This window comes from Schistocerca gregaria, chromosome 2, assembly GCF_023897955.1.
Source record: "Schistocerca gregaria isolate iqSchGreg1 chromosome 2, iqSchGreg1.2, whole genome shotgun sequence".
In the NCBI taxonomy this organism is placed as follows: domain Eukaryota; kingdom Metazoa; phylum Arthropoda; class Insecta; order Orthoptera; family Acrididae; genus Schistocerca; species Schistocerca gregaria.
Genome location: NC_064921.1, coordinates 695003904 through 695020265, shown reverse-complemented (window position 1 = coordinate 695020265; position 16362 = coordinate 695003904). Strand labels below are relative to the sequence as shown.

At 42.0% G+C, this 16362-nt stretch overlaps 1 protein-coding gene across 1 annotated transcript in view; it reads left to right on the top strand.

Moving 5' to 3' along the window:
- Nucleotides 1-14470, top strand: part of LOC126334781 (uncharacterized) — a 65009-nt gene extending 50539 nt beyond the window's left edge. Inside the window, exon 4 of the mRNA XM_049997383.1 lies at nucleotides 13614-14470. Coding sequence (XP_049853340.1) covers nucleotides 13614-13949 — 336 coding nt within the window. The 3' untranslated portion in view covers nucleotides 13950-14470. The remainder of the gene's footprint in view (nucleotides 1-13613) is intronic.
- Nucleotides 14471-16362: the final 1892 nt, after the last annotated feature.

Genomic DNA, 16362 nt, shown 5'->3' with positions numbered 1-16362 from the left:
GTAATGCGGCAACTGGTATTCATATGATCTCTCAGCTATTATTCTCAAGGTGTTTATCAGGTCAATGCAAGAGCGACCATCCCTGAATCGCGCTCACCTTCTTATTTTATTGTCTATATATGCATTTATCCTATTTAGGATTATTTGCGAGAGGATCTTGCTTGGGATTGACAGTACGGTGATGACTTTCCAATTATCACAAACGGAAAGGTCTCCTTTCTTGGGCAGCTTGATGAGCAAGCCTCTGTTCCAATCATTCGGTACTTTATCCATGTCGGTGTCATAGTGGGTGTAAAATTGCTGCTATTATAAAGGGATCTACATTAAGTATCTCTGGACTGATGTTGTCCAGGCCCGATTTCTTCTTTGGATGGGAGTTCTGCATTAACTGAGGTATCTTGTGGGAGTCCTGCCCCGTCTACTTCCAGTTATATTGTCATCTGTAGTTTAACGTTTCAGAATGTTCTGAAAATGTTGTTTCCAACCATAAACTTGGTCTTCTCGATTTGTGAGTAGTGTCCCTTGCTTCTCCTTGATTGGCAAATCACCGACTAATTTCTTACTCGTCAGTTGCTTTGTGATTTTATGTAGGGTCTTGTTATCGCCTCCAGTTTCTATACTGATTCTAAGCTTTTACATCCTTCAAGGTTGATTCACAAATTTGAAGCCTATTCCTCTCAACGCATATTAATCACTAAAAAATCTTACTTCCCTTCTCTCTCCTTAATAAGATACGCTCATATTCCATTCCCCAATAAAGACACTGACTTTTTTTTTGTTTTTTTTTTTCTTCAAGGTCAGTCCATTCCTACCACTACATACATTGTTTGCTCGAAATTCATTTCTTCAATACAAAATTTTATTTTAGCCTCCTCCTTTAACATCCTACGGCTAACTCCAGTCACCTCATGGAAAATTGTAGCTTTGCCGGTGAGATAACTGCCTCCCCATGCTTGTTAATAACCACCCAACACGTTATGTCAATTAAACATTTGTCACTTCTGAAGTCCATCATTAATGTCAGCTTTGTGTCATTGACATGTCCTGTTAGCAATGGTTTTGATACGTTCTACTCCTTCAGATTGTTTCTTTAATAATTATTCTTTTAATTTTACTCCTTCTTGACACCTTACAAAAGCTGACTCATGCATTACTGTATTGGGTATGGTGTTATCAGCAGACCTATTGGGTATGGTGTTATCAGCAGGCCCACTTTCCTGCCTCAGCTGTACGCTCACTAATTCTCATACCTTCGGTACAACCGGTTCTCTCGAAGGCCTATTACTGTCCCTTAGCGCTTTGACATATTGTTTCCTCTTTTACTTTTCTTAGTCCCAAGTTCTTCCTATCAGATTTCTCTAGGGGTTGCGGTTAACCTACTGATAAGCAGTCAGTTGTGGTTCATAAACTATGTCTCTTTGTATGCGCCTGAACACATCAACTGCAACCTTAGGCTTTTCTGTTCATCCTCTGACTAGTCTTTCAGATCTCTCAAAGTGCTTAAATATGTCTACATTTAACAGTTCCCACAGCAAAGGAGTCACCTCCAAATGATCTTATCACAAAACGTATCTCTCTTCGGTAGTCTCAAGCTGCAGGCAAGGTTCAGTAAAACGCTTTCAGAAACATAACTGTGTCGGTTCCTCCTGCGTCAAAGGTCGGGCCATCTGTCCTTTCTTCCCAAAACTGATTATCACTATCGCTCACTTTTGATTGAGAAGAACACCATTACATTTACTCTTCCTTGTTTTCCGCCGGCTGGTGTGGCCGAGCGGTTCTAGGCGCTTCAGTCTGGAACTGCGCGACCGCTATTGTCGGAGGTTCGAATCCTGCCTCGGTCATGGATGTGTGTGATGTCCTTAAGTTAGTTAGTTTTAAGTAGTTCTAGGTTCTAGGGGACTGATGACCTCAGATATTGAGTCCCATAGTGCTCAGAGACATTTGAACCTTGTTTTCCGTCTACATGTCCCACGTAATTTTCAGAATATTTCCTTAGTTGTCTAATCCTCTCTTTTAGCAGGTTTTCATAGTCTCCTGTCCTGTGCAGAGGGAGTGTCTCATCATTACCCTGACCTTTGTCCCTTTTCTACTCAACCTCTTCACAACCCCTCCCCCCCCCCCCCCCCTCTGAAACTCGCTATTCAGTTTCTTGTCTAAGAATTGTAACCCTCATTGGACACATCGACTTTCAGTCTTAAGTTACCTAGTCTCAAGTGCATTCTTAAAATTTTTTCCTTACTTCTTCCATTAATCGTCCCGACACCATCTCATTCAAATGTATGGCTTGACTGTTGATTTAATCCGTCTGTACCATAAACTGATGTTGCGAAGTTAGCTTAAACTCTTCTGACCTCTCTGCAATTATATAGCTAGTTCATTTTTCTCATAATCTACCAATGTTTTGTTCTTTTCCTCTACTTCGTGTAACAATGTTTTAGTACTTGCTATCAAACGACTAAAACACTACTCTTTATCATCGCCAGTAGATCCTTATGTTGAACCTGAAAAATTGCTTTCACGTACCTACCTGAAGACGCCTGTGTTTTGGAACGGAACGTTGACCGCAAGAGGCACTGTCAGATTTCGTATCGCAGCTCAGCACTAGCAGCGCCCTATAATGTGCTGTAGTCGGAAGGCAGCCATGTGCTCCATCAGTCGATGATAGGCGGCGACCAGCATAAAGTTCATCAGGTGAATGTCAACATCTTGAGTACAACTTCGGCTAGTTCTTAGACCGTGCTGGAGTATCTAGTACACAGATTCACTACATTATGGTAATGGTGGAATAGTGTGCTATTACTGTGAATGCCGGCGATCCCAATGACGAGAGTATTTAAAGCGAGTTAGCGTTATGTTAGGATGTAAGGCTCGGTTCGTAATGCCCACAGGTTTCCAACCTTATGCTGTTATATTCACTTAACAGACTGAAAAAGGTACGAAAATGGGAAAGTTTGCAATGAAAAACAGTGGTCTCAAAGATTTTGCGTTTGGTACATAAAAAATGGTTCAAATGGCTCCGAGCACTATATGCACCTAAATTCTGAGGTCATCAGTCGCCTAGAACTTAGAACTACTTAAACCTAACTAATCTAAGGTCATCACACACATCCATGCCCGAGGCAGGATTCGAACCTGCGACCGTAGCGGTCACGCAGTTCCAGACTGTAGCGCCTAGAACCGCTCGGTCACCCAGACCGGCGCTTGGTACATATTAACCACATGTTGGTACGTATGAAATTTAGCTAGCATATTGAACTTTTCTTTCTGGTTGGAAGGAGGTTTATGTTTGTCTTTCCAGTCTCGAGGAAATGGATTTTACGTAGCACGTTCATTTATAATCACAGACGCGTGATAACTAAATATTCATAACGTCTCTAATATCTCCTAAACCAGTCGAGATACCGAAAAGACATTTTGATGACTGGTAGCACACAAGAAGGACTATATTGCCATATGTTTAACACACAGAACTTTCTTATCTACAGCAATATAGCAGAAGGTATAGATTTTATTTTATTTTTTAAATGCAGTACTATAATTTTTTAAGAGTAAACGCAGCTGGTGAAAGAGAATTTTATAGTTTAAAAACGAACGTGTGCTTTTTCCTCTTACATTACTGCAAACCATCACAATGAGGTGTTCCGTAAGCTACTGACTTCTCTAATTGTCAACTGCTTGTTTAATGAGGCACTCTGTTTCAGAGTTCTGTCGAAACAGCTATTGGAAGGAGAGTTTAAGCAAATTACACTCTCTTTAGGCAGAAGAAGCTCAATTGAAAAGGTCAACAAGATAAATGTAGCCGTTACTCATACATGTTATATACTTCTTCAAATGAGTAAAGGTTAAAAATTCACACAAAATAAATCGCCACTTCTGTTTCATTTTTTTTTCGGAATCTCAGTAACCCATCATATTTTTGATGCTGAACGACTTGAAATTAAATTTACCAAAGGCTTTTCTTCCTGTTCCTCGTATGAGAAATATGAAAATAATGACGAGTGTGCCCTTGATGCAGAACGATGGACACATGCTAGATGCAACCTAAGACTTGCCAAACTGACACCCTGTATTTCGTGAATGACATAGTTATTATTGAGAAAAGAAAGTAATCCACTGGACGACAAGATGGTCAGTGCGCTGTCAGCAGCTGAGAATAACGCGTGCGACCGGCAAGTGGAAGCTAGCCAGGCGTCCCTTGCGAGGGGATGATTTCACGTGTTCGAGAAACGTTGTCATGAAAGTAAGCCTGCCTTTGTCAGCAATACATTTCAGCAAATTAAATGTATCAAATCACCACACTCTATCAGCATACTGATACTTTCGGGATAAAACCGACCACATTCTCAATATATGTACCATATGGCATAATAAGTTTATTAATTCGGAAATCGTGTATGTAACCACGAAATGCTATTCTCCTCACGACGCGCCAGTTCAAACATTCTCATTCGTGGGGGTTGTTTCTAGCTTAAAGTGAAAAGGTCGTGTCCGCATATCTGCAGTATAAAGTCTCTTATTACATCCACACCACTGTGAGACTTATGTACTTCCAGATACGCCAGCACCATTGGCAGCACGTAGTGACTTTTTCACAGTATAATTAAACTTTTCTCCCTTGGGCTTGTTCACGTGATTTTAAACATCCCTTGCTATTTCACTACCCTCACGATGAATCATTTGTCCCTTCTTGCGGTCTAAAGACATTGTGGAAACGAAGATATAACTTAACCCCTGTCGTTAACGTTTCACCAGTCATTGAATTGTGCGCTTTTCGTTGACAAAAGAAGAGCAATAACAAAGTAAAAAGAGTAAAGCTATAGGGGCAATAAGGATACAAATAACTAAAGAACATAATGCACTAATGAAATAAGATTGAGAGATCTAATGACGAGAAACGGAACACTACTCGCTGACAATAAAGTTTAGTAATAATATAATATTTTTCGGGGGGGAGGGGGGGGAATGGGGGAGCGCATTGGACGACTGCTTTCCCGCTCTCCGTCTCGACTCTTCGATAGTGCTAGAATGGCGCGCGGCCCGAGAAACTGTGCACCGAAAACGCCACGCGATCTGGTGCAAGCACGTGTCGCGCCACCATGCGTCATGTCCCAATTTGCGAGGTCCCACTTGAACCTGTTAAGTTTCATAAATGCGAGCTGCCCTACACCGCGCCACTATGTGTATCTTTACAACGTGGATACACCTAGCAACTTTCGCTTCGACTCTGTTATTGGAACCGTAGGTTGGCCGCCCGTTGACTAGGGACAGCGTCTTTGATTAGTAATCAGAATGTTCTCAGTCCTGGGTTCAAACGACTCGACTGTTTAAATTCTGAGTAAAAATCAACACCAATGGAGGCCGAAGACTTCCTGCATAAGAAGTCACAACTGTCCTGCCAACTGCTCTCTCAAATATGGGGCAGGAGCGAACACAGTTTCAAGGCACTTTATTGTTCCTAGGGTGGGAAACTGCCCTGAAAGTGGAAGAATTAGCAGTGATCAACGGCATGTTCATACAGAAGCCAATGGAAACTACTGCATTAAAGACACATGATGTGTATCCAAAGGTCACATGGCCCGTAATAAAATGAGTGTCATGATGATCTGTGCATTGGCAAATGATGCCCGAATAGTCCCCCATTTGGATGTCTGGGAAGGGATTGCCAAAGGGGAGGTGCCAATGAGAAAAAAGATTGATTAACCAACGAAAGGAGTCGGGGCATGGAACGTCAGAAGCTTCAACGTGACAGGGAAACTAGAAAATCTGGAAAGGGAAACACTAAGACACAGTCTGAAGGTAGTGGGGATCAGTGAAGTGAAATGGAAACAAGACAAGGATTTCTGGTCAGATGATTATAGGGTAATTTCAACAACAGCAGAGAATGATACAACCGTAGTAGGATTCGTTATGACTAGGAGATAGGGCAGATAGCGAGTTACTGTGATCAGTTAAGTGACAGGGTTGTTGTCATCGGCATCGTCAGAGAACCAACACCGACAACAGCTATAATTTGGACGTCACAAGATGAACCGAGAGATAGAGAAATTATACGAGGATACTGAACAGGACATTCAGTACGTTAAGGGAGATGAAAATCTGATAGTCATGGAGGACTGGGACACGGTTGTAGGAGGAGTAGAAGAAAGTGTTACGGAGAATATGGGCTTGGAGTTAGGAATGAGAGAGGAGAAAGACTTAATAAGTTCTGCAATAAATTTCAGTTAGTAATAGTGAATACTCCGTTGAAGAATCACAAGAGGAGGATGTGTACTTGGAAAAGACCGAGAGGTACGGGAAGATTTCAGTTAGATCACATCATGGTCAGACCGAGATTCCGAAATCAGAGAGTGGATTGTAGGGTGTAACCTCACTCAGATAACAATTTTGTGGCGATGAAGCGTAGGCTGAAATTCAAGAGGTTAATCAGGAAGAATCAATGGGCAAAGCAGTGTGGTACGGAAGTACTAGGGAATAAAGAGATACGCTTGAAGTTCTCTGAGGCTCAAAAGGACAGTCATAGGAGTTGGAAAGAAAAACATTGGAACAAATCAGGTATATGCGAAGGAAACGTAAGTATCAGAAGAAATACAGCAGTTGATGGACGAAAGAAGTAGGTAGAAAAATGTTCCAGGAAATTCAGGAACACAGAAGTACGATTCACTTAGGAATGAAATAAATAGGAAACTCAGGGAAGCTAAGACGAAATGGCTGCATGAAAAATGTGAAGAAATCTAAAAAGAAATGATTGTCGGAAGGACTGACTCAGCATATAGAAAAGTCAAAACAACCTTCGGTGAAATTAAAACGAAGGGTAATGAATTTCAAAGTGCAAATGGGAATTCCAATGCAGAGGAGAGGGCGGACAGGTGCAAAGAGTAAATCAAATACCTCTGCGAGGGGGAAGACTTGTTTCATCACGTGATAGAGAAGAATCAGGAGTCGACATACAGTAAAGGAGACGGGATCCAATATTATAATCAGAATTTAGAAGAGATTTGGAAAACTTAAGATAGAATAATGCAGTAGTGATTGATAACATTCCATCAGAATCTCTAAAACCACTGGTGGAGGTGGCAACAGTAGAATGTTTTTGGTGATACACAGGGTGACAGTTATAGAGCTGTATGAAAAAAACGTAAATTACTCACAAATTACAGTCTGCACGCCCTTTATTCTACATGTAAACGTGTATACTGATAATCGGATTTAGGTTATGACATCTTCGTGATCCCTGTCATCATGAGCGATGATGTGGCGCAGATGAATAGCGAAATTCTGCAAGATCCGCTAAACTGTCGGAACATCGATGCTGTCGATGACCTACTGAACGGCTGTTTTCAGCTCGGCAATGATTTTGGAGTTATTGCTGTACACCTTTTAGCTCCACAAAAAGGAGTCGCATGTGTTCATATCCGGAGAATATGACGGCTAATCGAGGTCCATGCCAGTGGCCTCTGGGTAACCCACAGCCAGAATGCTGTCCCCAAAGTGCTCCTCCAGGACATCAAACACACTCCCGCTTCAGTTGTGTCGAGCACCGTCTGCCATGAACCACTTCTTGCCGAAATCAGGGTCACTTTGGATAATGGGGGTGAAATCATTTCCAAAACCTTCACGTACCGTTAGGTAGTTACCGTGCCGTCAAGGAATATCGCAGCGATTATTCCGTGACAGGGCATAACACACCACATAGTCACCCATTGAGGGTGAAGAGACTCCCCGATCGCGAAATATGGATTCTCAGTCCCCCAGCTGTGCCAATTGTTCTTATTGACAAACCCATCCAAATTGAGGGTGAAGAGACTCTACGATCGCGAAATATGGATTCTCAGTTCCCCAGCTGTGCCAATTGTACTTATTGACAAACCCTTCCAAATTAAAGTGCGCTTCATCGCTAAGCCAAACCATACATGAGCATCATAATTCCCATCATGTCCCCCGCCAACAGTGCAGTTTGAACGTCCTATCGCAAATTGTTGACAAGTTATGACGATTTTATTTCATATAGTTCAATAATTGTCACCCTGCATTATTTGATTTTCGGAAAATATTATCCTTACTATTCTGAATATTGCAAGAGCTAACAAGTTCGAGAATTATCGCACAATAAGTTTAACAGTTCAGGTATCCAAGTTAAAATGTCGTGTGACTAGGGCCTTCCGTCGGGCAGAGCGTTCGCCGGGTGCAAGTCTTTCGATTTGATGCCACTTCGGCGACTTGCACGTTGACTGTATCCAAGTTGCTGATAAGATAACATATAGAAGAAAAGAAAACAAAACTGAGGATGTGTTAGATGACGATCAGTTTGGCTTTAGGAAAGGTAAAGCCACAGAGAGGCAATTCTGACGTTGCGGTTGGTAATGGAAGCAAGATTAAAGAAAAATCAAGACACGTTCATAGGATTTGTCGACCTGGAAAGAGCGTTCGATATTGTCAAATATCAGATGTTCTAAATTCTGAGAACAATAAGGGTAAGCTGAAGGGGTAGATGTGGGTAGTGTATAGTATGTACAAGATCCGAGAAGGAACAATAAAAATAGAAGACCAAGAACGTAGTACTCGGATTAAGAAGCAGTGACGGAAATAAAAGAAAGGTTCAATAACAGAACTAAAATTCAAGGTGTAAGGATAACAATATTGAGATTCGCTGATGTCATTGGCTATCCTGAGTGAAAGTGAAGAAGAATTTCATGTTCTACTAAATGGAATGAACAGTGTAATGAGTTCAGAATATGGACTGAGAGTAAATCGAAGAAAGACGAAAGTAATGAAAAGTAGCAGAAATGAGAACAGTGAGAAACATGACATCACTATTGGCGATCACGAAGAAGATGAAGGTAAGGAATTCTTCTAGCTAGACAGCAAAGTAACCTACGACGGACAGAGCAGGGAGGACATAAAAAGCAGAGCAGCACTGTCAAAAAGGGCATTCCTGGCCAAGAGAAGTCTACAAGTATCAAATGTAGGTCTCAATTTGAGGAAGAAATTTATGGGAATAAACGTTTGGAGCACAGCACTGCATGGTAGTGAAATATGGACTGTGAGGAATCCAGAACAGAAGAGAACTGAAGCATTTGAAATGTGGTGTTACAGAAGAATGTTGAAAATGAAGAGGGCTGATACGGTAAGGAATGAGGAGTTTCTCCAGAGAATGGGCGAGGATAGGAGTAAATGGAAAACGCTGACAAGAAGAAGGGACAGGAAGGTAGGACGTCTCTTAAGACATCACGGAATAACTTCCGCTGTACTCTAGGGAGCTGTATAGGGTATAACATAAAGACAGAGACTGGAGTATATTCAGCAAATATTTGAGGACGTAGGTTACAAGTGCTACTCTGAAATGAAGAGATTGGCACAGGAGAGGAATTCTTGGCCGGCTGCATCAAACACATCAGCAGACTGATAACTCAAATAAGAGAAGGCCACTAACGCCTGAGCACAATACGAATTTCTAGGGCGCCTTTCACCCAGATGATGTATATAATCTTATTGTTACTTCTTCTCAGAAAACGCCAGGTACGGATGCTCTCTCAAAGAAGCCCTTGTAGCCACTTTTGTGTCGCATATTTACGTGGGATTTGAACGAGATGACAAGGGGGTGAGTTACGCTTGTTCCATTCAAGGTAAGGAAAATTGAGTTGATGCCTAAACATCCTGATCGTAATACTGCTAAGAATTGTCGTCCTCTCAGGTTATAAATTCTTGATTATGAAACAGTGACGAGAGTAGTAAATCTCAGGACGTCTACCTTGCTGGTGACTGTCATCACAGTTGACTTCCTGGCCGCTATATTCTTATCCCTGTGGCAGAAGATCGTGATATGATTTGGATTGCCGCCGTTGCTTTTGTCCTATATAGCATTTCCTTTTTGGATTTTCATGAGGCTTCCCTAGCAAACTGGTCCAGGTTCTGGAAGCAATTGGATTTCCCTACTTGGTCTGTTGAAGGTGCATTTTCCTTTGATATAATTCTGCAGCCGGCTACTTCCTTTTGCAGAGGACGAAGACTTAATATGATCACATCGTTGGTCGGTCAAAGTGTACATTTTAAGGATTATGGTAACAATTTAGCTTTTCACCAATTTAAGCCTACGGCTTTTTGGTTCTATTGGCAACCGCCCCGATTTGGAGAATTCTTTGGCAACATGCTAAATCTTACCTTTCGAAGGGTGTTGGGTAGTTCCGTCAGCAGCTGCTGCTCTCTCTGTGGTTTTGTTTTCTCGTCTCCTTTTCGCGTCGCGCAGGTTAGCTGCGCTGTTTTGTCACAGTTCGCGAAGCTTTCCCCTTCGCAAGTTCGAGTCTTCCATCGGGCATGGATGTATGTGTTTTTCCTAGAGTAAGTTACTTTCAGATACATTAAGTAGTGTGTAAGCATAGGGACCGATAGCCATAGCAACTTACCTCCACATTAAAAATCTGTATTCCCCTTGTAAAAGATGAAGAGGCAGCCATGTGAGGGAGCCGTTTAGTGACACGTGGACGGGGAGGGGGGTGAGAGGAAGGCCTCGGGAATTGACCCCTTGCTACCTTGTCTCCACCATCTTGAAGCAGACTTTGACTACGATTCTACTACAAAAGTAAAATGTGTTTCCTGTTTGCACGAATATCCAGATTCATCTGTCACGTTTCTCTAATTAATTCTATTTTCTGTGTTCTACATGTCACCTTCCAAACGGAACACTAATTCTAATTTCATGAATGTTAACTGTGGCATGCAAATGTTTTTCATTTTTGTTTCAGTGTACGTTAACTGCACACGTTGACCTCTCAGTAAGTTACTGTTACGGCAAAGTGATTAACGATATGGATTCTGAATTCAGCGTGTGGCGTTCGATTCACCATGGTTTAATCTTTCTTCCATATTATTTTACTCCGCGAAATGTTAAACGACTAATTATAAAATTTAGATATATTTAAACATTTCAGTTCATATACGTTAAATGAATTTATTCAATTTACTTCTAATTACAACCCTTGTAAGTGAAAACGATGTAGATCACTATATTGTAGCACATAGGTTAAAGTTTGCCGAGCCGATACTGTATTTAAGAACTGTATTCAGTGCTGTTATAACTACATTGTGACCGCAGATTCCTTGCTCTACAATAACTCAGTCAAATTGCTGGGGTTATTTGTAATCAGGACATCCAAGACGTTCTCATCATTATTAGTTCTGATTACTTGTTCAAGGTAGTTTCCAAAGAAGTCCTGTAGCACAATTTCGCATGATACACTGTCCATACTACCAGCCATAATCACTTGAATGTCCCAAACTATGACTGATAAGTCTTTCACATAGCAGCATCAGATGCAGTCTCGTTTTCTCTGTTGCGGGAGTATAGTTGATTTCGTGTTTGCGGTCTATTTCAGGTACCTTCACACTGAAAACCATCTCCATCCCACAAACTCGGTTGACAATTGTTTTCAACTCGAAATTTGACATAGTTTTCTACTCTTGTCAACAGTTGTTTGGAGTCGCGGGTCTCAACAACTAGTTGGGGGAAGTTTTGTCTCGAGTTTCTAGTTTATGGTCAGTGAGCTGAAACACGGCAGAGTTGCGTGACTTGCGCATGTGCGTTTTCCGTTTCGTCTGCATGGTTTCTTCCACCATCTGCTGATTCTGCAAATAAAGACAGATATTAAAGGAAAGATTTGTTGAAAGAAGTTTCGGATAAAATCGGTGCATCGCATAGTGGAGTTTGAAAGGAGATAGACAAATGTGAAACACAGTACAATCGTGAGCATTGTAAAATGGTCAAAACTAAAAGTGGGTCTGGGACAAATGAGATCTACATTCCGAAATGGATATTTTACGAGCATATGAAGTATTTTAAAGGCGTGAACAATATTTAAAATCGTAAGTAAAATGTCATTCGCTAGTGTAACTGAAGATGTGAGGCTTTTGGTCGGAAATTTTGTAGTTACAACTGTATTTTCACCGGAAATTGATTTATATCTCTTCTCATATCATTCTGTCAACATCCGATATAAAGCAATTTTCAAATTAATGGCTTACATTGTTAATAAGTAAAGCTAAAAGGGTTTTGGCAACGGACATGCCGCAGTGGATACAGCGGTACCCGTGAGATCACCGAAGTTAAGCGCTGTCGAGCGTGGCCGGCACTTGGATGGATGATCATCCAGCCGCCATGTGCTGTTGCCATTTTTCGGGGTGCACTCAGCCTCGTGAAGCCAACTGATAATCTACTCGACCGAATAGTAGCGGCTCCGGTCAAAGAAAACTGTCATAACGACCGAGAGAGCGGTGTGCTGACCACACGTCCCTCCTATCCGCATCCTCAATGAGGATGACACGGCGGTCGGATGTTCCCGATGGGACACTTGTGGCCTGAAGACGTAGTGCTAATAGTAAGGGCTTTGCCCGGAAGCTTTCATGTCACGGACTGCGCGGCCCCTCCCGCCGGGGGTTCGAAGCCTCCCTCCACCATTGGTGTGTGTGTTGTTCTCAGCAATAGTTAGTTTAAGTAGTGCGTAAGGTTAGGGGCCGATGACCTCAGCAGTTTGGTCCCTTAGGAATTCACACATATTTGAACATTTTCGGAAGCTTTTAATTACATTTGTCTTTTCACTCGATATTTTTCATATTTGTCTTGCCATCTTACTTTACCAACATCCGATACAAAGTAGATTGCAAATTCATCCCTTATATTCCTTGCGGTTCCTCCTGCGTTTGCTCCCTTTCTCTGAAGAGATTTGTTTTGCGGTGACATCCTCCAAGTGCCATTCGAAACACTGCCTGTTTCGATATCTCCCACATCAAAACTGACAGGTGGTGAGTGAACTTTGGCTTTTTCTTTATTACTTCTTAGAAAACTGTACAAAGACGTAACTGCGGAAGTCTCTAATGTTACTTTTTCAGGACTTACGTGCGTAGTGGTTCTAAGACACCGAAAAACTGCTCACACCCTTTCAAAAACGTTCACTTCAATTTCGTCTAGCGCGATGATGATGAGGTCCCATTCTCCGAGGAGCATAGGGGCCGAAGCGGGAGACACGCACCGCTGTACTAGGCAAGATCCTAGCGGAGGTGGTTTGCCATTGCTTTCCTCCGACCATAATGGAGATTAACGATGATAATGAAGACGACACAACAACACGCAGTCATCTCGAGGCAGAAAAAAACGGTTTAACCCGGCGGGAATCGAACCCAAAATCCCCTATGCAGGAAGCGAGAACGCAACCACAAGACCACTAGCTGCGGTCGTAATGGCACACTATATTTGTCAATTAAATAGTTTTTCCTGGCTGCCTTTCTCTGACCATCCTGCGTATGGTTTCAGCATGTACTATGAAAGAGGAAAAGCATCATCTCCAACCGTAACAAATGGCAAATCTTCACAGTCAGAATCCATTTCCATTGCTTTTCTGTAACAAAAAAATAATAGCCCCGAACGGGTGTTTACAAGAGCTTGTAACTGTTGTTAACATTTTTCAACAGTTGTCAACAGATGTAAGTTTGCCAAACTTACAACAGTTGTATGTTTTTGTTTGTTGGAGTTGGTTTTCGGTGTGAAGTTACGTCTAGACTGGATGCAAGTAGAAAGACGTAAACACTGTTTACACAGGGATGTGAGAAGAACATTTGGTGTGCAGATGCTGGGCAGAGGATTCGAGCGGAAGCGTAGCACGCTGTCGATGTGCCTGCCGGCCAGCGAGCTGGAGGAATGCGAGGCGGGCGGCGGCAGGTCGGGCGCGGACGCGCTGCGGGCGTGCGCCTCTGCCACCGGGCTGCTGCTGCTCTCGACCGCGGAGCCGGTGCGCGTGCACGCGCTCTGCTCGCCGGACGACAACCACGCGGCGCTCACGCAGCTGGCGCACCTGCTGCACATGCCCGACCGCAAGGTGCAGGTGCGCGGGCGCTCCGTGGCGCGCGACAACTCCGTCGTCAGGCAGATGGTTGCGCAATGGGACCGCTCCGCCTCCACCTGACCAGCCCGCACCTCGTCGCTGTCAACGAGCATAACGTGCGCCACGCGTTGGAGCTGCCTAGGCTATAGATGCATACCAGTTTCCTCTGGGCGCCAACGGTCTAAGGTTTTAAAATCGCAGAAAAGGAACTACACTCAAGATCAGATCTTGTTGTGTCATTAATGTTTTAAACACTTCAATTACTTACCTTCTATGTTTCATTTGGTTTTGTAATCGGCGTAATTTTTCAGTGCGACAACCTTCCATTCTGAAAACATGTATTTAGTTAAGCGCACACCGTAAGTAATCCTTTTTTTGTTACTTTGTGTTACTAGTAGAAAAATACTACCAAAAAGAACTACGTCACAGGATGAAATTACTTTTTTTCCACTGATCGAAAAATACCTGTAAGTTCCAATTTCTCCTTCTGATCTACTCGATAACTTACGCGCATTGCATATCCTTGTTATCAAGGACATCAACTACATCCACGTCTAATCCTAGTGTCGTTTTAATAAACGTTGGTCTTGTACAGCTATCAACAGTGACTTTCTGTGGCGATTTCTATACAGATTCAGGCACTTAGCGGGCTGATTCCCTCTCCACCTCCTATATATATATATATATATATATATATATATATATATATATATATATATATATATATATATATATATATATCACGAATAGAAAATCAAAAATCATGACAATACTATGAAATCTCCCCTTAGAAAAACTTATGAATGATTGTGCCGATAAACCTCTTACGTTATTTGATTTTCAAACAGCTGAGCAGAACTGAACGTGCATAGACATTTCTCTTTTTACTTATTCAGATCATCAATAAAATGACACACAATGTTTTTAGCGCAACGCAATCTAACTTTCAAAAATCCCTACAAAAGAATGGCCCTGACTAACAATAACCTATACCTTTCATGAATCACTTACCTCACAAAAATCTTCGTTACTCGTACTACTGCAATACGGCGAGCGCCAATACCGCACGGTAAATAAAAGATTCTAACTACTAAAGGCACTAACTACTCATAGGCACAGTATTATATATACAAACAAGGTATTTATCTTAATAGTGTTCAAAAGTCATTATATCAGTTCATGACATCCAGTCTTACAAATTTACTCTCTCTGATGGACACACGTCCAGATCATCCACTCTTAAAACTCTGCCATCTCTCTCCCCACATCCATCACTGCTGGCGGCTCACCTCCAACTGCGCAACGCTACGCGCTGTTCACATCCAGCTGCCCAACACTAAATAGCGAATATTACAACAATGCCAACCAGCCACAGACTGCACACAGCACAGCTAGTGATTTTCATACAGAGCGCTACGTGGCGTTACCAATCTGAAAACCTAAACAGCCTACTTACAATACGTTATTTGATTGTTGAACAGGTTTCCCGCTAACTTTGACTAGAATGACAGATAAAAGCAACGCTGTGAAAATCGGAATAGCATTCGCCAAAATGCTCTACACAAAGAAAAACGGACCTCAACCCTCGACGATTCAGAACTGAGAATGGAAAAAAAATTTGGCTAACCGTAGTAGTTGATACTCTGAGACATTGAAAAATAGGTACGTTTTAGTTTGAATAAATACATGTAACAACGATAAAAGGGCAACTCTGGGGAAGTTGTGTCCCTTGCATTCATGCATTGCTCCAATTACTTTATGTAGGGCACCTTAATCATACATAATCATGTGTGATGAAAAACAACATTCTTCCATTATTAGCTCTCAGATTCACGAAAGTCGAAATGTTGCCCCATTCCAAGGTCCTATAGGTCGGTTACATAAAAATCCTATTTTATAGTGATTATATGCCAATATCTTCTTACAAGTACAGCAATTAAAGTACTACAGGCCTTTATTCAGCATATATCTATGTGTCACACAACTTATAAGCCGCCTGCTCTCATGCGTAATAGAAATACTGGTGCAAGAAGAAGCATTATGTCCTGATAAATCAGATTACTGACACAATTATTCAATTTCTTAACGCTATCGCCTTCGATAATGAGGAACGAAACTGCAAGAATAGCTAACGCATTAATCGCGCAACCTGTTGGATAGAAACCATAAAACAAATATTTGAACGTCGTTGAACAGGACTATCGCACTTAGGACCCATTCAGAATCGGTAAGTGTAGTTATGGCCAACTTACAGTCGATCACTATGCAATGGGAATCGAGGCCTCTCTCTGTAATTGCAGTAGTCAAAAATGAAGCTTGAACATCTACTGGCGCTATCTCTCTAAATCATTTGAACAAACTGTAGTCTGAAAGATTTTAAAATGCATGGCCTACTATGTAATACTAGACACATGGACTTATCACTCTGTAATTTAGATCGTGGGTGATGGACACGTGCTCTACATATTCTCAGCCACAGCTTTTTCTCATCCAG